General features: G+C 37.9%; 1 protein-coding gene across 1 annotated transcript in view; it reads right to left on the reverse strand.

Moving 5' to 3' along the window:
* The window catches only part of LOC127576163 (neuronal PAS domain-containing protein 2-like), a 51,037-nt gene that overhangs the window by 181 nt on the left and 28,234 nt on the right, over positions 1-22,622 (reverse strand). The window contains exons 3-7 of the mRNA XM_052026555.1: positions 12,322-12,375; positions 7,560-7,708; positions 3,685-3,776; positions 3,030-3,119; positions 731-851 (exon numbers count right to left, since the gene is read on the reverse strand). Of these exons, the coding sequence (XP_051882515.1) occupies positions 731-851; positions 3,030-3,119; positions 3,685-3,776; positions 7,560-7,708; positions 12,322-12,375 (506 nt within the window). The remainder of the gene's footprint in view (positions 1-730; positions 852-3,029; positions 3,120-3,684; positions 3,777-7,559; positions 7,709-12,321; positions 12,376-22,622) is intronic.

Genomic DNA, 22,622 nt, shown 5'->3' on the forward strand with positions numbered 1-22,622 from the left:
CGGGGACTTCCTGTATATTAGTGATATTCCACTTCTAAAATTCAGTTCTGTAAAATTTATTACATCTTAAAAGCAGAGAAGCAGAGAGTAACCTGCTGCTGCTATTAAACTGAACACCTGGGGCAAGTGACTAAGGAGAAGTTTGACGCTTTTTTAAAATCTCTGAAATGCTCCCTTCATAGTTTTCAATTTCTCCTCCACTGCTATTGGAACCTTAATTGATAGCTTCGCACCATAAGGAGTCTTTACTAATTCGGAACACTTTTATTGTCTCCTGTACCATCCTGCATTTGGATATCCTAATTTGCATACTCCACTAGATCCCTATGCCACAATAAATAGATTTCAATATTGTACTGTTATCACTTCACGATCATCCCCATCCTACTGTAGTAACACTCTTCAGTAACATATCCCAAGTTGCATCCTCCACTTCTCTGACTCTGCAAACATTGTTTATTCCATCACTTGAACTCCACTACCAAGGATGACCTTTGCTGCTTTCTGGAATTACCCCCAAAATCACTTAAGCTTTGTGTTATCAAAAGACACCTAAATATCCACCTGTACACCAGTCCCTTTCCTCTCACCCTTAATTTTTTTTCTGTTGCAGCCACCTTCATCTTGGGCAGGTTTAGTTTAGTAAACGCTATACAAAATACAAGTGATCGTCAAAGGACTAGCCATGAAAATAATGTGTTACATAATTGTTATGTACACAGAAACTCACTGTTTAAGTAGTCTGGCAAAACAGTGTCTGTTGCCAAAGTATGAGAGGACAGCAATTTATATATTTCTCTGTGCTCCTGCTCTGGGAGGAAGTTTAATATATTCTGATCGATGATATCAGACTAGAAGAAAGGAAAAAAAACATGAACAATCAGTGTTGATAAAATAATACCATTTTGTGTAAACTGTTAAGGTAGCTTGAGAATTTTGTTTGTTGAATGTGGAGTGGAGTAAATAGTAATGTTCTATCCTTTTAAAAGTACTTACTTGAATCCTGGAAGGATAGAATTTGAAATATTTTGTAACCGTATGGCTTTAAATGTCATTGGTCAAAAAATTGACTTTAAAACCATAAAGGATGAAGGACTAAAGGATGAAGTATACCCCAGGCTGCTAATAGAAGCAACGGAGGAAATTGAGATGGCTCTGACTACAATTTTTCAACTCCCTCTGGTTATAGGTGTGATGCCAGATGATTGGAGGAATATTATGGTGTACCATGATTTAAAAAGGAATAAACAAAATAATTATGGGCCAGTTAGTTTTTAATTTCTGTGGTGGACAAACTATTGGAATCCATTCTCAGGGACTGTATAAACCTTCATTTAGAAAGGCAAAAATTAACCAGAAACTGTCAGCATGGATTTGTTAAGGGAACATGATGTCTGACTAACTTGACTAAATTCTTTGAGGAGATAACAAGAAGGATTAATGAGGGTAGTGCATTTGATATAGCTTACATGGATTTTAGCAAAGATTTCTGCATGGCAGACTGGTCAAAACAAGTAAAACCTCCAAGGTGGAGTGAATCTTAGGTAGAATTGGAAATCAGATTCCAAAATTGGATCAGTTGCAGGAAGCAAGGGGTAATGGTAGATGGGTGCTTTAGTGATTGCAGGGTTGTTACCAGTGGAATTCCACAGAACTCAGTACTCTGTCACTTAGTTGTTGTGGTAAATATTAATGAGTTAAACATAAATTTAAGGGACATGATAAGAAGTTTGCAAATGATGCAAAAGCTTGCTGCATAGTTGACTACTAGTAGGACAGCTTTCAACTACAGGAAGGTACAGGAAGATTCTGGTCATTTTGGCAGAAAAGTGGCAAATAGAATTTGATCTTGAGAAGTCTGAGGTGATGCTTTTGGGGAGGCACAACAAGGCGAGGGACTATAGAATAAATGGGAGGATATTTTCAATGGTGTGGAGGAACAGAGGTACCTTTGAGTGTATGTCCACAGAAGTGGACTTAAAGGTAGCAGGACATGTCAGTAAGGTGGTTAAAAGGGCATAAAGGATGCTATCCTTTATTAGCCAAAGCAAGAGCAGGGAGGTTCTGCATTAAATACAACACTAGTTAGCCACAAGTTGAGCACTAGGTACAGTTCTGATCGCAACATTGAATGAAGGACATGATAACGCTGGATTGGGTGCAGAGAAGATTTATAAAAATATTCCTAGGATGTTATAGCTATGAGAAAAGCTCAGATAAACTAGGGTTGTTTTCCTTGGAACAGAGCAGACTGAGTGGAGATCAAATGAGGTTTTCTAAAATTATGAGGGGCCTAGATAGAAGAGAAGGGTTAAAAATCAAGTGATGTAGAGGGGAGAAAACCTTTTCTCAGCCAGAAGAACCCACTGCCTAGAAGGTTTGCAAGGCAAAAAATCTCATTACATTTAACCAACAATTGTGTACTTGAAGTGCCATGACTTGCAGGGCCACGGACCAGGTGCTAGCAGGTGGGATTAGGCAGAGAGGTCTTCTTTAACTGATGCAGACTCTGAAGTATTTATTTCGTAATACTTCTTAATAGAGAATGATTTTACCTCATGGTCAAGGATAGGAGATACATCCATATTCTGAAAATTGTTAGGGAATCTAAATAAACTGAACTGAATAAAAACAGGAAATACTCAGCAGGTCAGGTCAGGAGATAACATTTCTGGTCAATATTTTAACTCTTTTCCTCTCCCCATGGATGTCGCTTGACCTGCTGAGTATTTCCAGTAATTTCTACTTTTTTTGTCATATTTCAGCATCTGCAATATTATGTTTCTGAACTACTTTTTTGGTCAGATTAGTCACTTAAAATTATTGTATGGATTTCTGCATCTTAAATGTATTACTCTATAAAAATGAGGCTTTCCCATACGGTGCCCCTTAAGTTAGACATTTTTAAAATGTAGTTTCAAAACTCTTATTTGTTTTATCTTTGAGTTAGAGATGGAGACTTTCATACCAATAAGAAATGCATTTGTGTTCCACAGAAAATGTTAACTTTGTAATATTACTATACTCACAGGTAAGTGCCCGAGTAGAGGTGTGATGCTATCAGAAACATAAATTATATTTCCATCTGTTGTTAGAGCAATGAAGAATCCATCCAATGCCTGCAGAATGCAAAACAAAACACTAGAAATTAATATTTTCCAACAAAACTGACTGCATATGTATATTTTGAGAATTACAATGACATATCAAGTTTAAAAATTGTTTAGTGATTGTTTAATGGACAGCAACTTTTCATAAAACACATTCATCTGAGTGAATTTTAAAACACAAGCTTATCTTACATATTACTGCACATCTGATATGTTGTAAATTGACAGATTTTTTTTCCAAATCAAATGCTTGATGTATTTTATTCTCTACAGATTATTTTAGGTGATGGCTCAGTGTATTGGAGTACAAACCTGCATCACAGCACTGATTAGTGGGATATTATAATTATTCTTTGAATCCAGCCTGAATCCAGTGTCAGGCCTAACCAGAAAGAAGCAGATATGGAACTAATTAGAATCAGTATTGATCTTAGCACCTGATTCACACTGCATGTACATGCAATCCTAAGAATATTTCATGTCAAGATCATTAAAGAAATAAATTAAATGTCATATTAAGACATATAAAGCAAGTCAACTGGATGCTGGTCTGGAAATACATTTTCATGATTACCTCTAACATCAATTGTGTGAATTCCTCATTGCTCAGAAATGAAGGCTTCCAGTTATGTTGGATGATACTTGTTTCTGTCTGTGCTGAAGTCTCTAAAAATGAAAATGATCAGCTTTATTATTTTACTGTAATGTTTTTATTAACACTGCCCCAGTATATTTTTTACTTGTTATAAGTTTTAAATGTTCACCCAGCCATTGACGTCCACATCCATGAATGACAAAAAATTAATAAACACTCTGTGTAAAATGGTGGAAATGTGAATCTGTCACCATTTAATAAGTAGTGTGCTTTTTTTGATTTGCATGCTGGAGTGGATGACCTCACATTTTTCCAAATTATATTCCAATTGCCATGTTCTCACCCATTAACTCAGCTTATTTTTGTTTCCTCTTGGAACCTCTATACAACCTCTTCTCCACTCACAATCCCTCCTAATTTTGTGTCATCAGCAAATTTGGTAAAATGACATTTGGTATCTTCAGCCAGATTGTTGATATGGATCTTGAACAGCTGGGGCCCAAGCACTAATCCCTGCAGTACTCCACCAGTCACAATCTGCCAATTTGTGAAAGACCCATTTATTCCCAATCTTTACATTCTGTCTGTTAACTAATTCTCAATGCATGCCAGTTCAAGTGGTCTAACCATGTTGACCAACCTCCTGTGTGGGATCTCATTGAAAGTCTTAGGAAAATCTAAATACACCACATTCACTGATTTCTCCATTATCTATTCTGGTAACCATGTCCTCAAAAATGTCCAATAGATTTGTTAAACATGATTTCCCTTTCATAAAACCATTCCAACTCTGCTTAATGCTACTATTCTTTTCTAGGTGGTCGATTTATTACATTCTTCACTATAGATTCCAGCAGTTTCCCTACTACCAATGTTAGGTTAATAGACCAGTAATCCTGTATTTGCTCTCCCTCATTTCTTAAAGAGTTGGATCACATTAGCTACCCTCCAATCCGCAGGAACCACTCCAGAATCTACAGAACTTTTAAGGATTAAACTATCTCTCTCTCTAACATCCACTATCATCCACGAACATCCACTATATAGCCACTTCTTTGAAAACTCTGAATGAAGATCATCAGGTCTTTTTATTGGCTTTTCGTGCCATCAACTTCTCTATATTTTTACTAATACTAAATTTCCTTCATTTCCTCATTCTCAGTTCTCTGATAGTTTTGGCAGTTTTATTTTGTAACTTCTTCCATGAAGTATTTGTTTAATTTCTCTGCCATTTCCTTATTCCCCAATATTAATTCTCCCATTTATCTGTAAAAGACCTTTATTTTCCCTCACTAATCCTTCCCTTTTTACATAATTATAGAAGTTTTTACGGTTCTTTTATTGATTCTTACCAACTTGCTATTACATTCCAAACTTCATTTTTTAAAATCAATTTCTTGGTTCCCCTTTGGGTTTGAGTTCATTGTTCCACTCATTGTAGAACATTTGAGTTCTACAATGCTCCCAATCCTCACACCTACAATGAATTTGTAGCCTCTTTTGTTTTAATAATATTTTTAATTTCTCCTATCAGCCACAGATGGACTACTTTACTGTTGTGCTTTTGTGTCTTAGAAGATTTTTTTTCCAAATCACTCCAAGGCAATATTTCCATTTTTTATCTTCTACTTTTAAAATACATTGGGTTGGATTTTCCTGAGAAATGTCCACATAGAACTGATGACATGCTGGTGATAGCCTATCCACCATCATATCTTGTAATATAGTATCTTAAGAACCCACGGCCAACTCACCCTTCATATCTTTGCAGTTTCCTTTATTTAGGTTTAAGATCCTGGTTTTGGATTGAACTATATCAAACTCAATGTAAAATTCTATCACACAAGTCCATGTATGGAAATGTTTGGACATGTGCAGTGGCGGCATAATACAAGCAATGTACACTTGGACACCACTTCAATTAAACTCAGTTGCGTATGCCTAATCAATGAATACTGCAAGACATTCATACAGGCTGATTACAATGATTTTAAGACCTGCTTCAATGAAAGACCTTGTCTGACCAGGTTTGAAGCTGTAGAGTCTGACACTTTGAAAACGCTGCAAGTAGGTTTCCTTTAAGCTATCTATTCACACCATGCTGTGGGTCTCCCTACAATCTTCACCATCATACCTTATTTTGAACTCAACTCCATACCACTTCACACCACCAGATATCAACCCCAATCTCCTCACAGCAACTGACTTCAGCACTTCAGCAGCAGCTAATTACATCCACTCATCTTAAAGCTGCAAACCCACCCTTAAGGTCCTGATCCCCTCTCATGAATGGTGGTCTGACCCTTCCCACCCCAGGATCTCCCTCCATTGGAACCTCATCCCTTGCAATTAATGAACTGGCAAATTAGTGGAGCAAAGACCTTTGTGTAGATTTTCCATACAAGACCTCTCCCTTGCATACGGTGCCTTGGGCTTTCAGGACAAAGGAATTTTGCTGCAGCTGGCCCAGCACAACTGAGCAGCCACGCCAAGGCAATATTTCCATTTTTTTATCTTCCACTATTAAAATACATTGGGTTGGATTTTCCTGAGGAATCCCAATATATCTGCATGGAACTGATGATTCTTCATCAGTGGTTCCTCACAATTCTTCAGGTGATTCCTCACAATTCTTCACTAGCAGTCAGAAAGTCCAGGACTCTTGTGTAGGTCCCAAATTTCTTGGGAGGTCCTCATTTCCTACTGGACTCAAGTATTAGAGGGGCAACCTGCTTCAGTTTCCTTGCTGTTGTGTCTTTGACAAGAGGCAAGTCTGAGGGGCAAAGCTGAAGGCTATGTTTTTAAATAGATTTTAAATGTCTTATATTTAGAGGCATCTGAGAACATTTACAATTGCTTTAAGCAATTGAATATAAAAATTATTAATTTTAGAACATAATAAAACGTAACATTTATTAAACACGTAGAAATAATTCAAAGTGTTAAATAGAGTAAACTACAAAAAAAACCCTGAAAACGGAACTTTCTTATGGGGCAGATATCCCCATGCAAATCATTGGAGTCACCTGTCCTACACCAAATCTAGAATAGGATCAGAGGGTTGGATACCCCAGTGGAATGCTGGAGAATGCCAGTCTGATCAGCTATGTCACTGGAATTTATATGGAGTTGGTTACTCAGCAAGACCCAGAGCTTAGGTGTGTTGATGCAAGTGTAGGATTTACGTGACAGCAGCTGATTACTGGCAGTTTCCTTCAGAACTGACAGGTACAACCAGCTCAATTCAGCCCATTCATAGGCATTCAAACTCTGACAATTTAATATTGACAATTTAATAGTAAATAGTGGATTGGTGACCGGGGCTGGCTCGCCATTCTCAGGAAATTCCAGGCCATTCTATCCCCTTGCGTTTGACTTTCCTCAATTGACCATGAGATTTGTCCCTTGCTAGGGCATTAACAATGATAGTACAGGATGTTTACTGATCTAAGTTGCTCAGTCTGCTCGGAAATGTTATTTTGTCAGATGACCAAGTTTCAGAATGACACCATGTAGAATTGTTGATATGACCCTGCATCCTGCTGCTCCATAACATAGCTTAGCAACATTCATGCTGTAACAACCAAAATATAATATACAGTAATGTCCTGTTCTGCTTCTTCCATTTTTTGAAGTTGAAGAAGTGAGAAACAAAGTCTTCATCTTCAACCACTGTTTTAACCTTGCATTTAGTTCAGGCCAGGAAATGGATCCAGAAATCCTCTGGTCTGCATGACTAAGTACGATGCACATGGAGCTATTACCTACTTAGCCAAGAGAAGATGAAAAAGATGGCTTCAAAAGTTTTGAAAACAAGTCAAACTTTAACTTTGAATACATCAGTTAGAACTTACCATTATGTTTTTGTAAAAAGTTAATTGTTTTCTGGAGCACTGTAGACTTATCCAGTTTACGGATACTGCCTGGAAGCATAACACTGAGTTCTTTAATGAGGACATTGAACTGATCACGTCTCTTTTTCTCAGATTTGTTACGTGAAGCCCTAAATTAAAATACAAAGTATAATTTGGCATCAAATAGGACACAGAATCAATAAAATAGTTTATATGTAAGCAGAAATAGCCCGTTTTCTCAAATCTTGCTAATCCTGAATATTGTAGGCCCATACCTGCTGGGTTCAGGTAAATCAATTTCCATCTTGGGCTTAAAATAAGTGTTGGTCCCCTTTTTAACATATTCTAAAGGGTTCATCATCTGTATTGACAAGCATCCAGTGGCCACCTCTAGAACATCTAAACATATTGCATCAAGCATGTCTCTGCAGGATGTCGTCCTCCCCTAAAACGTTTGCAGTGAAAACATGCAGAATATTTTAAGCAACAATTCAACTAAAATAGAATTATACACTACCGTAGAAGTCAAGGTAAGGCCCCTAAAATAAAATATTAGAACCAGGTAATTTAAAAAGGCATGATGCTGTTAATAATACTTGCTTATGGGAGTAATAGTCTCCCCCCAAACTCAAAAAAAATGCATGAATAAATGTATACAAAATTTGCTTTCACAGAAGATTAAAATATTTGAGGGTAAATTCAGTGAGTATACAGTGCCAGAGAGCAATGCTCAAAATGAGTGTGGGCTGGAGAAGAAACACTACAGTTAAGTAGACCATTCCTTGACCTGCTCTCCCTTCCATTGAATGCAACTTCTCCATTGACTGTAATCACTGAAATTTTAAGTTCATCCCACACCAGAGAACATGAGCTGCTCCAATTATTTACAATGCACTTAAGCCATTCTCCAGAGATAGTTCATATTAATTCAATGTTACACAAGTGGCTGTAAAAATAACCTGTAAACCTGCAGTCCCTGGCATCAAAATTATACCATGCATTTTAGGAACTGCTCACTCCAGGTAAACTTCACCTCTGTATTCATACACTTATTCTTGACACAAACGTGCAACTGCCTAATTATTGTAAGACTTTGACTTCATGTATTGTTATGTTTTTAAGTAAATTTCTGTACCAGCCTTAGTGTTTTGCATAACTTTTAGTAAACATTATGTTTTAAGTATTTTTTTATTCATTCATAGGATGTGGATGCTGCTAGCAATGTCAGAATTTATTGCCCATTTTTGATTGTCCTTGAACTAAGTGGTTTGCAAGGCCATTCCAGAAAGCATTTAACAACCAGCTACAATGCCTTATCTAAAAAGCTATGACACATGATTCCATCTTCTTAAGAGGAGAGTTTGCTTAATCTAAAACAGTTTGTAGCAGTCTTGCTAGCATGTACTTCTGGTATAGCAATGCTTTCCTTTTTAGAATATAACATGGATGTTGATGTCTATAATCTTTGTTTAGATATTAATAAAGTATGTCAAATTAGGTAACAGTTTAATTCAACCTCATCACTTTGGACTACTTCTAATGGCTTGTCGTTGCTTTAACAGAAAAAGCTGGAAATGTTCAGCAAATTAGGCTACTGATGAAAGGTCATTGACAAGAAATGTTAACTGTTTATCTCTCTCCACTGATGCTGCCCAACCATAGTATATGCAGGGTATTTGCAGCATCTGCAATATGCTATGCTAATGTATTCCATCCATGGAAGGTATCAGTAAAAGAATTTTTGAGTTCAAAATAATTCTGCTTTACAAATGTTTAATCACTAATTAAGTGCTCAGTGTAACTATGAGAATCAGTCAGAAGTGTTGCCTAAGGATTGAATTAGCTGGGTCAAACCATTAATTAATGCAAAAGAAAACAGAATGACATGGTGTTCTCTCTTTTGCCTCCTTTCTAGTCAATCCTTTTGTGGTGATTAAAGGCACTAATTAAGAATACAGAGCACTTGGGAAAAATGTTACAATTGTGTCAAAAGTATTGGCAAGCATGCACATTTTAAATAATCAGATAGTGAATTTTGCTGTTATTGGAAAAAAATTCCTCTCTCTGATGATACTTCTGTCCAGTGCTCCAAGGCTATAGACTCTAAATCTTGCTCACAGCACATTGTTAATCCACATAATAAATATATGGAAATGTCATCATGCCTATTCCATTGTCCTATTGAAGGAGATCATTTCCAAACATACAGCCTTATTTTAAACTTGCTCCCATCAGCTTAAAACAGCAAATAGCAACATTTATATCTTTACCATCAACTTGATGAGACATATCCTTAAAAATAGACTGAAGCTACAACGTTATTATTACACAACTGCTATTAATATAAAGGAATTTTGCTTTTTCAGAAGTGGTACAGTAGCATCCACTGAGGAATACTTGCCTATCCAAGGATTTATTTCCCATTTTCAGTCTGTATTCATTTATATTCCTTCTCTCTATTTCTGTCAGTGCACATCCCGCTTTTGAGCTCTGCAGCAAGATGTTTCTTTTGGCTGCTTACTCATACATTCCAAAAGTAATGCAAAGTATCAGTAATTCTTTCTGTTTCTCAACAACGACTATTCAGTTTCTCCCCATAAATTCCAGTATCGAGTTCAAAAAGGCTCAAATTTGTGTCATATATGTCTACAAAATTTACATAAGAAGGCACCATGATGTGGGCAGGCACGGTAGTGTAGCAGTTAGTGTAACGCTATTACAGCGCCAGCAACCCAGGTTTAATTCCGGCTGCTGTCTGTAAGGAGTTTGTATGTTCACCCCGTGTCTGTGTGGGTTTCCTCCCGCATTCCAAAGAAAGATGTACAGGTTAGGAAGTTGTGGGCATGCTATGTTGGCACTGGAAGCGTGGTGACACTTGCAGGCTGCCCCCCAGAACACTCTACGCAAGAGGTGTATTTCACTATGCGTTTTGTTGTAAATGTGACTAATAAAGATATCTTATCTTATATAAGAAACATGAAAAACTATTCAGATCTTAAGAATGGAAAGTGTCAGGCTCTGCCGTCATCCTGTAATTCATTCAATAATTTCTATTAATTTTTGCTTCAACAGGCTGGTTACCTTCCATTGTTCTTCTTCACCGGTTAAAATTGGAAATTTATGAGAAGAGGATTGGGTGTCATAGTGGTATTTTCTCAGGCACTGAGGATCAAATACAGCCTAGACTGGTGGATGAAGTCTCCTGCGAAGTGACTGACAGAGTCCACATTAAATTAGTGTAGATTATTTCAATCCAGCTCTCAAAGGTCTGGGTTGATGCCATACAACTACCTCTAATTTTCGCACCTGACTGGGAATCTCATTGACCTTAGTGAGTCAAATGCCATGCAGTAGGATAACATCTATGCCTTGACAGATAGAATTAGATCTGGTTTACACTGAATTGTGGTAGATATTTCAATAAATTCCTGTTAATTATGCAAATCTTTATTCTATTCTAACTTTCTATCTGGCCCAGAAAATCTATGCATTAGATTACATAGAACAGACAGCAGAGGCACATTCCTTTAGCTTCCCCTGATGCTCTGTCTTTCTATTCTTCTCTCATTTGAGTGTATGTTTGATATTTGCCTCAACTATTCCTTGTCCTAGCACATTCTGCATTGCAACCACTCTGAGTAAATAACTTTTTCCTGAATTCTTTATGAATTTATGAGTAGCTATATTATGCTTATGACCCCTAGATTTTTTTACTCTCCCTGTAATATGGTGCAGAAGACAACAAGAACTTTGTAATCAGTTCAGAATAATATCATGCATTCTACTTAGTTTATCAAAACTTTGTGATGTGTGCAACTAACATTGTTAAAAACCACTCGTGTGGTAATGGATATTGTGTTAAACAGCTTAATTAAAGCTAGTTGCTTTTGTGATATGTTATATGTCAGGAGGTACTTGTCATGCCACAGGAAGTTGTTTGATTATACATATAAGTGGAGATTTTGTCATTGATAGCGAGAACTTATTTGGATTGGAGTTGGAAATCGTGCCAAGGACCAGACCAGAGAAGATACACCTACATTTGCTGTCGCCAGGGCTGTGGAACAGCAGAAAGGACATGAGAGCATTGTTTGATTTTTCTCTTGAGAACTGTTTGTTTCCTGGATTGATTGAGTAGACTTTGCCTCAAACTGTAATTGTGGATGAGTATTGTCAAAGGCTACTGAAGACTCTTATATTTCCTTTTGCTAGGAAGAGCAGAATGTGACTGGTTACTGTTTACCTGAATGGTGAATACTGTTTGTTCTTGTCACTAATTGTGTAATAAAGCAATTTTCTTGAACATATTGACTGGATCAAAGCCATATTGTAATAAATCTGTGTTTTGCAACAGTCCCATAAGAAGACAAATGGTCTGTAGGACTAACCTAAAGAAATACTTCATAATTTAAAAAATGTCCCACTGCTCAGCCATCTTTTTTCTAGTAATGCTTAATTCCATATTGAGAAAGTTCAGAAAACTATGTTCATACAATTAATCAACCATTTCATTTCAATATTCTTATTCCTATTAAGTATAATATATTTGGTAAGGTTCTTAAAGGCTTATGATACTGTCATTATGCTTCCTGATTCAGTCATTCATTCAAATAGTTTTTTATGGGTCACAGTTTCACATGACCAAAAGACAGAAGGAAAAGAAAACATGTACAAAAATACTGCAACTAAAATTTGAAGTAAAACATTTTGAAATATAATGCTTACCTTAATTTTACTACATTAACAGTTGCATAAAACTCACCTCTTTGCCTTGTCTTTGTCATCTTCATCCATTAGCTCTTCTACAAAATGGTCCCTATAAAATGAATATTGTATTATCCTTCTCTATTAATGCAGATTTATAAATTGTTGATTCATTTTTAATATATATTTAAAGGAATGTTGACAACATTCTAGATCATTGACACTTTTCAATATATCAGGTACAACTGTTGTGCCATTTTACCAACCAACAAAAGTTGTTTTATGCTTCCTATTCATAGACTTATTAATTGAAGTCTCTCGCCAATGATGCACAGTAAAGATTGAAAAGTTATTTATAAATGAAAACCTTTTTAGTCCTAAATATCCTTCAGCCATTAGCAAGATCCTGAACAGAAGAAACAGTGGAGGCTAAAATGCATACTATGGAAAGATGGGCATATCCGCAGTGTTGCCTGCACATTATAATGATTTCAGAGTACAGACTGCATTAACTGTGCTATTCAATGGCTTATCACCTCAGAAGCAGGTTTAATTTTGTCATAAATTAGCACCAGTTATAACTAGTTAGATAGGAATTGCCTTATGGTTGTCACTGAAGATGATCTAGACACATTTAAGAATGACACAATATGGGAGAGAGCAGACTCCACAGTTTTACAGCATTGCACTGGAGACCATGATATCTCCTCTGAGGCAGTGCCTCAGCTTTACTTGCAATGACAGTCCATCATCCAGCAGATTACATGTCCAGAATACCTTTGAACATTGCTTTTCAGAGCCATTATGGCAACAATCTGAATAGACATATCTAAGTTGAACTTGCAAGCAAGAAAACTGAGATGCAGAAAAGCACCCAAATGTTGGTTTGCTTCTGCATGTCTTGCAATAGAAGCTAAGATGAGCTACACTGGATATGAAGGTGCATTTGATGTTAGGTTTCAGCTTTGATGGGGATTATTGATAGTAAATTGCATCTACAATGGGACCCTCAAATGCCAGTGAATACTTAGCCATTACCCTTCATGTTGTAAGTCTCTAATTAATCTCTCAGTGTAATTATGAAGGAAATGATAAGAGCATTATCCTAATGATAGTATTTCTATTTTCTGTAATGTGCTGCACAGCAGGAGATTTTCCTTAATTTTATTTATCTTTGCCTTTGCATTTAAACCCTCAGTCACATTCACAGCTCATATTTTTGATGCAGTGTACATGTTCCTAGATGGTTTCAGATCATTTTCTCCATTTTTTTTTCTGACACAGAATGATCTTTCATGTAGATCACTTGGTTCCCCAGACAGATCCAGTCAATGGTCCAGCTGTTTGAAAGTGTAGGAGCAGTCTTGAAATTTCGCCATGATTAGAAAAAGTACTTGGTATGCCTCTTCATTTTCTGCGTTTATTCTGATCTTTCAACATTGAAATCTGGTTAATTAAAAGAGTTTGTGTTTGCTCTTCCTACCTACATCCAACTGCATTCACCACCCACGAATCAACCTGATTCCACCAAACCCCCTTCCCCCCACCAATCCCAATCACCCTTTTTATCGCCTGATGACTAAATACAAAGAAATACAATTTTCTTCTTTCCAAAGATCACTTTGAATTCTGTCTTACAAACTGATGTTGGAGTTAAACACAAAATAGCTCCAAATGGCCAGCCAACTTCTGCAGCCTGTACCAAGATGCTGCAGCTTGCAATCAGGCCCCATGGACCTAAAACTGCTCATCTACACCTGTAGTGGCCCTTTTGAAAGCTCAGCAACTGTTAACCTTTTCAAACTGCAGCCAATGAGGTTCAGAGGGGAGACATAACAGACTGCAGATGCTGGAATCTGGAACAACAAACAAGATGCAAAGGAACTCAGTGGGACAGGCAGCATCTGTGGAGGGAAATGAACAGTCAACATCTTGCATCGAGACCCTTCGTCTGGCCTGATGGGAACAGTAGGGGGAGGGGACCCAGTGGGAGAAGTGAGTGGGTGATGGGCAGTTGGAGGGTGTAGGAGGAACTTGGTAGATCAGGAGGAGAGTGAAAAAGGACAGAAGAGAAGCAGTTTACCTGAAATTGTTCAGTGTTGATGCCATCAGGTTGTAGACTACCCAGGTGGCATATGAGGTGCTGTTTCTCTAGTTTGTGTTTAGCCTCACCTTTACAGTGAAGGAGGCTGAGGACAGACATGACGGTGTGGGAATGGAAAGGGGAATTAAAATGGCTAACAACCAGGAGCTCCAGAAGGCTATGGCAGACAAGGCACAGGTGCTTGGCAAAGCAGTCACCTGGTCTGCACTTGACCTCACTGATGAACAGGAGGCCACATTGAGAGCACCGAACGCAGTAAACAAAGTCAGAGGAAATGCATGTGAATCTCTGCCTCACCTGGAAGGGCTGTTTAGGACCCTGGAGGAGGGATGAGTGAACATGGGAGTCATGGAAAGCAGGAAGGGGTGGGGAGGGGAAGATGTGGCTGGTGGTGGGATCACATTGTAGCTGGCTGAAGTTTTGAAGAAGAGTGAATCTGATTTATTAAAACTTAAGGCAAATGTATCAGCTATTTGTTTCCATAATAAATTGCAACTAAATTGCTAATGGCAATAATGATATCTGTGCATTCAAAATTGATCATTACTGCCCAGGCTTTTATTATTCTGGGTCTCTTTCTCCAGGTTACTCAATCACATCACTGACTAGTGTCCAAAAAGAAATGTGATTGGCAAGTAGTTGCAAAACAGTATCCCCATTTTGAAAGCTGAATTCTTAGACAAGAATACATAGTTGACATTATAAAATATATTGCCAATGCAGATCTACACTGTTTAAAACCCAGGTTTAAAGAAGTCTTCTGGAGGTGCTTCTAAAATTTTTTTATAATGCTTAACAGGAATCATCTCCACACACTTTGAAACTGCATTCTGATTTCTAAACAAAGTAGTTAATGTAAATGATGAACAACAGTCATGCACAATTGTGAGAACGAACACCATTAAGTTTGGAGTGAAGTAAGTAAATCAGCTTTAAGAATAGTAAGGCCTGCAGGGTTGTGGGGAATGGGGAATGATTCTGCTTATATAATTGACGTGGCCCTGCAGTGAGTATATACGTATTTGAGAATTCTGGGATCTCCAAGGTACAGACTACTGCTCACTACTTTTCTTCATCCTCATTGTGTATCTTCTTCCACCTCTTATTCTTCCTAAGCTTATTGATATCCAGGTGGTGGTAAGGGATTACCTGACGATGGCTATTGAAGACACAGTTAGAAAACACATCATGTAATACCACATAACTGCCCCTCACAAGGACAAGCATGGGTACACAAGTGGCCACAGTAGAGGTTTTAGGTGGTCAGTTACATCTGTGCAATGGTATAGAAAAGAACAACATCAGGTGGAAGTGGTGGAAAAGAGCAGCGGGCCAATGCCACATTCCTTCTCAGATGGTGACACATGGTCTATATTGCTTTTAAGAGTAGCATTTATTTTATTAATTCCAGTAAGGATGTGGGGATCACTGGCAATGCCAGAATTTATTGTCTGTCCCTAATTGTTCTGGCACTTATCAGAATCATAATCAGGTTTATTATCCCTGATATATGTCATGAGAATTTGTTGTTTTGTGGCAGCGCCTTGTGTAATCATCAATGAACACTTCCACAGTGACATTATGATGGAAGGAAAAAAAAAATGATGAAGCAACTGAAGATGGTAGGTCGTAGGACACAATCCTGAGAACTCCTGCGATGAAGTTTGGGTGCTGGGGAGACTAGCCTCCAACAACCAAAACCATCTTCTGTTTGTTTGTAATATGATTCTAGTCATTAGGAGTATTTTCTATTTATGCCAATGGACTTCAGTTTTACCAGGGTCCTTGTTACCACACTCCATCAAATGCTAACATTACCTCACCTCACCTCCAGTATTTACATCTTTTGCTCATGAACCAAGGCTGCAATGAAATCTGGAGCTACGTTGTCCTGGTAAGACTCAAACTGGACATCAGTATGCAGATACTGGTGAGTGGGTGCTGCTTGATAGCACTGTCACTGACTTTTTACATCACATGAGTTAGAATGATTGGGTGGTTATTAATATCGGATTTGAGCACGAGATGGTTGTTAGAATCACTAAGCAAATTCTGAACAATTCAATGAAATTTCTACCAAAATTCTCTGCATTTCATTAACGCAGCCCCAATTAAAAAGAGCGGCTTACACAGGTTTCCTGTAATTATGCTTTTTAGCTGTGGCAGTAGATTTAAACTAGAAATTTCTAGGCATAGCAGGAACAAATGTCACAATTCATGCTGTTTTAAAAAATATTTCTGTAAAATTTACAAAACCAAATTACTGCAATCTGCACTGCCCTTACTATATATCTAAATACTTCTATTTGGCATCAGAAATTGTTGTAATAAAAATTGAAAATCTTCCATGAAAAGATTTCTTTAAAATGCTATACCGAAGGTTGTGGTTTTACATTTTAATTTTTGTAAAAAAGGAATTATAAAAGGAACGTGGCATAAATTTTGTGCTTTCCTTAGGAAAGGATTGTTTGGATTAATTTGTGCTTGTTTTGACGATTCTAAGTTCCATCTTATACAATTGAAACTGGCAGGAAGTTTTGCATACATATCAGTCAGCGAGAATAGCATTGATTTTGCTGTAAAATTCAGCTTATCTTTTGATTTATGTTGATCCAGAAAATCACAGCCTCCTATTTAACTTGCAAGTGCAAACCAGGAGAACTTCCCCATAAACTTCCAATTGAATCTATAACATGTATATCCATTTAGCAACATGAAAGTGAAGCTTTTTCTTTTCCTATAGTACTGTAAAAATAGAACTATATTTAATATTATTCTTTACAGACACAATTCTATTGATTAAATCCAAACTACAGAGAAACACAATTGAAAAATGCTAAAATATGCATAGATGAATTAAGTTGCTGGAGATACTGGAATGTTAATCTTCCAATGCAGTATTTGGCATTTTCATTAAAATAAAATCCACATCAAAATAATATTTCAGTGATTAGTTCGCCATATGAAAAGAAAGTAACTGCCTTACAAAAGCTACACCATTCACAATAGTAGCCTGTGACAATATTCATCAGTAGGAATAGTCATTTGAACGTTTCCAAAACCTCTTGGGAATTTAAACCCCTCCAAACATTATTCTGCTGCTGGCAACTATGAAAAGTAGGTCAGTTTAAAAAGAGAGTGGTATATGATAGCAATGGCATTTATTACTCTGTTTATAATAGTTACTTTCAGTGGAAGCTTGCAGCAACACATACCATCTTTCTCCTTAATAGCATATCTATGCAAAAGTGTTCCACATGCTGATCATGTTTACTTTTGTAGGTTTGACTTAATGGAGAATAAGAATCAGACCCATCTTGAATGATTTGGCAGAACTCCAAGATGTTTTTACATATCTAAGCAGCATTTTTTACTTCTTCAGGATGTCCTAAAGAACTTCTTGCACACTTCTGAAGAGTGTACTCAGTGCTATAGCACAGGGAAACATTACAACATAGAAGCTGAGTCACCACTTTGTGCTTAGTTGGTTATCTGAAAACAAACTCCCTGTTTTTATAAAGACTTTTCGTAAGTATTTTTGAAATTAATTTTTCCTCAAACTCATTTACATAAACTAGTCTTGGATGGACCAATGGAAAGGCACACCATATGTATACTTAAGATCAGTGCTTTGGTAGTTTGGTACAGCTTATTCAATACAGATGGAAATGAGTTTATTGCAAAATGATTATTAATATGTATCAACTCATTATGACGAATTACTTAAATGAAGCTTAAAAATTATAGAACTCGTTGCCAGTTCCATTACAATAGTAAAATTAAACAAAATATTTGAACAACTTTACAAACAAAAAAATGCTCAGTTTTTACAGCCTTCTCAAAGCTCTGCTAACAGGTTGGATTAGTAAAATACTCATAAGGCCAGGCAAAACCAATGGAAAGAAAAACAGAGTGAACAGCCCAGAAACTCATTTGCACTGTGTTCTGGTACTGAAGTGGCATTCACAACCTCCTGTTTCCCAAAGCTCTAAAGTGATCTCAACATTTAGAGTCATTGAGTTGTACAGCATAGAAATAGGCCCCTTGGCTCACCACATCCATGGTGACCATTAGGCCTATCTATGCTAATCCCACTTGCCTGCATTAATTCCATATCCTTTTAAAACATGCTCTTTCAAGTACCTGCCAAGATGCCTCTAAAATGTTGTTAATGTTCCTGCCTCTACCACATCCTATGGCAGCTCATTCCAAATACCAACTACTCTTTCTGTGGAAGAAAATTACCCCTCAGATCCCCTTTAAACTTCCTTCTTCTCACCTTAAACCTATGCCCTGTAGTTTTAGACACCCCTACCATGGGAAACAGTGTCAGGCTATCTACACTATCAATGCTTGTTATAATTTTATACCTCTCTATCATTTCACCTCCCAGCTTCCTTTTGCTCCAGTAAAACAGACCCAGCCTGCCCAATCTCTCCTTATATATCTCAAGCACTCCAATCCAGACAACAGCCTTGTGAATCTCTACTGTACCCTCTCCAGCTTAATATATATTTCCTGTAGTGTGATGACTAGAACTGCATATAAAACTCCAAGTGGGGCGTATCCAACATCTTGCATAACTGTAACATGATGTCCCAACTCCTGTATTCAGTGCCCCGGCCAATGAAGGCAAGCATGCCATGACCCTTCTTCGCCACTCTGTCTTCCTGTGTTGTTACTGTCAGGGAATGATGTACTTGTACCTCTAGGTCTCTCTGTTCTACAAGACCCCCTAGGACCCCGTCATTCACTGTGTATATCTGCCCTGATTTAACTTTCCAAAATGCATCTCTGCACTTGTCTGATTTAAGTTCCATCTGCCATTCCCTTGCCCACTTTCCCAGTTTATCTACATCCTGTTGTAACCTTAGACAACTTTCATCAATCCAATTCGGCAAGTTTGGATCCAATTTTCAAACTCCGTGGATTCCATGGGCTCTAACCTTTTGGACCAGTCTCCCATGAGGGACCTTGTCAAAGGTCTTACTTCATGTAGACTACATCAGCTGCACAGCCCTTATCAACACATTTTGTTATGTCTTCAAAAAAATCAAATTGTTTCAATATGACCTCCCTCCAACAAAGCCATACTGACTATTTTTGATCAATTCTTGTCTTTCCAAATGCAGGTTAATCTTGTCCCTCAGGACTCCCCTGACTGTATGGCCAGATTCTGCTCTAACTCCATCTACAAGTTTGCAGATGATACCACCGTTGTAGGCCGTATCTCAAACAGCAATGAGTCGGAGCATAGGAAGGAAATAGAGAGCTTAGTGGAATGGTGTCATGACAACAACCTTTCCCTCAGTGTTAACAAAACAAAAGAGCTGGTCATTGACTTCAGGAAAAGGGACGGTGTACATGCACCTGTCTACATCAATGGTGGTGAGGTCGAGAGGGTTGAGAGCTTCAAGTTCCTGGGAGTGAACATCACCAACAGCCTGTCCTGGTCAAATCACGTAGATGCCATGGCCAAGAAAGCTCACCAGTGCCTCTATTTCCTCAGGAGGCTAAAGAAATTCCCCTTTGACACCCACCAACTTTTATCGATCCTTCACAGAAAGCATCCTATCTGGATGCATCATGGCTTGGTATGGCAACTGCTCTGCCCAGGACCACAAGAAACTACAGAGAGTTGTCGACACAGCCCAGCGTGTCCCGGACACCAGCCTCCCCTCCTTGGACTCTGTCTTTACCTCTCACTGCCTTGGTGAAGCAGCCAGCATAATCAAAGACCCCACCCACCCGGGTCATTCTCTCTTCTCTCCTCTTCCATCAGGTAGAAGCTACAGGAGCCTGAGGGCACGTACCACCAAACTTAAGGACAGCTTCTACCATACTGTGATAAGACTATTGAACGGTTCCCTTATACAATGAGATGGACTATGACCTCATGATCTACCTTGTTGTGACCTTGCACCTTACTGCACAGCACTTTCTCTATAGCTATAACACTTTACTCTGTACTGTTATTGTTTTTACCTGTACTACATCAAAGGTCTCTGTACTGACTCAATGTAACTGCACTGTGTAATGAATTGACCTGTGCGATCGATATGCAAGACAAGCTTTTCACTGTACCTCAGTACAAGTGACAATGATAAATCAACACCAATACTTTTTCCAATAACTTTCCTACCACTGAAGTTAGAGAGCACGTTGCTAACAAGGTAAGAATGAGGGCAAGAGTGCTCTCTCTGCTTACCTACATTTGGGAATTCCTGCAGTGCCAGCTCTGAATGCTGAAGTCACATTAAATGAAAATCCAAAGGCTTTGTAGCTGGGCTTCTTTTGCCTTCTGCAATGCAGCAGCAAGTTATCATATTGAGCACTTATCAACAGAGTTGCTCTGAATGGTCCTGAAACTAGATCTCTGAGTGAGAATGACCTTAACTTTAACTTTGAGGACAGTGAGGGACCTATTTAAGCTTGTACTGGACATTTTCTGAGGTCACAGATGTGAATGATGGGAGTCCACATAAATATTGCTCCTAGAAGAAACTTCCTTTGAAAGCTGCATGGATAAGCAGAAATGCACACAATACTCTAGCTGTGACCTAACTAATGTTTTATAAAGTTATACCATAACCTTTCTGCTCTTATATTCTATGTCCCAGATAATTCAGGCTAGTATCCCACATGCCTTCTTCATCACCTTATCTCCTGTGCTGTCACCTTCAGGGATCCTTGGACCTGTACACCAAGGGCCCTCTGTTCCTCAATACTCCCTAGGTCCCTACCATTCATTGTGTATGTCCTACATTTATTAGTTTCCCACAAAGTGCTTCACACTTTTTAAGAATTAAATTCCATCTGCCCTTGCTCTGTCCATTTGCCAACTGATCAATACCTCCCTGTAATCTAAGACTGTACTCCTCAGTATCAATAACACCACCAATCTGTGTCATCTGCAAACTTATTAATCATACATCCAACATTCATACCCACACTGTTAACGCATATAACATAGTTGAGGGTCCCAGCACTGATTCCTGTGGTAGGTACATCACTAGTCACAGGTTTCTAAACTGGTCACCTATTTTGTTAGACGTCTTTCTCCTGTTTTTCTTTTAACTCATTTCTCATGAACATGGAATCACTTATCAATTTGCAGGATCCCTTCAGGCATTTCTGGCCTCTAAAAGTTTAGAGGGAACCTATTGAAATCACATGATGTAGTGACTGGGACTCCAGTTTGAGACACTTTTTAAGAAGTTTGTTTTCAGAGAATTGTGCAGCAATATGCCAAGAATGTAGCTGAAATGTGTCTGACCCTTTAAATAACTGCTGAGGATTCTTCAGCATTAGTAAAAATTAGTTTTTCTGCGAGAGAACAGTTCCAGTCATTATTCAGCCCAATGCGGTTACAAATCTGATTGAAAGCAAAGTTTGGGGATTGCACTTATTTGGGCAGCTGGATGCCAGTGAAACAGCAGTGGGGTATGAGAAAATCTGGCCTCAAAAAGATCATACCATATTAAAGAATTGTGTTAACTCTCTCGGAAATAGGTGCAAATTGTTTAATGCAGTTTTCAGCTGCACCTGCTTTTACGGTATTGCACAGGTGAATGTTGCAGGGTGATGACCTTCATGGATGACCAACTAGTGGTGTTTCACACTGGTGATTAATTCATTGTGGGGCGCAGCCAGTTTTCTGGGTGTGGCTTTCTTCTAATACAATAGTTTTTTTTAGATCAGTGCAAAGAAACATGTGTCAATTTCTGCAGAATATAATTTGTGCTAACATTTGTGTGATCTTTCACAGGAATTCAATTGATTTTGAATCATGGTGCTGAAAGAACTAAGGTAGCATTACAGATTTACCTTATGTTTGTTTTGAAGTTAAATCTTACAGTGCCTCATTTTTCCATGCTATTCCATCCAATTTCTATAAAAGATAAATTGTGATTGAGAATTGGAAACTTGCAGCCTGGTTTGTGAAGTCTGCAATTTTAATACTGACTTGCTCCAGTGTCTGGCCCTGGGTCCAGTCACTGCACACTAGAATAGTTTTCGAACTCAATCTATTGCACACTTAACCGGTATTATAAAGAATTTTGATGCAAAAATTTATCAGGCAAGTAATAATATAAACATTCTTAACATTTCTCTCATGACTAGCAAAAGTTCATTTCGCCAAATATAAGAGTAAACTCTAATATAAGAGTAACATGTTTGATAAGAACTTCATTATTTAATATTCCTGGAATAAAGCTACCTAAAGTGCATTGAGGATTAAAACTCTGAATGTT

This window comes from Pristis pectinata, chromosome 11 (assembly GCF_009764475.1).
Source record: "Pristis pectinata isolate sPriPec2 chromosome 11, sPriPec2.1.pri, whole genome shotgun sequence".
In the NCBI taxonomy this organism is placed as follows: domain Eukaryota; kingdom Metazoa; phylum Chordata; class Chondrichthyes; order Rhinopristiformes; family Pristidae; genus Pristis; species Pristis pectinata.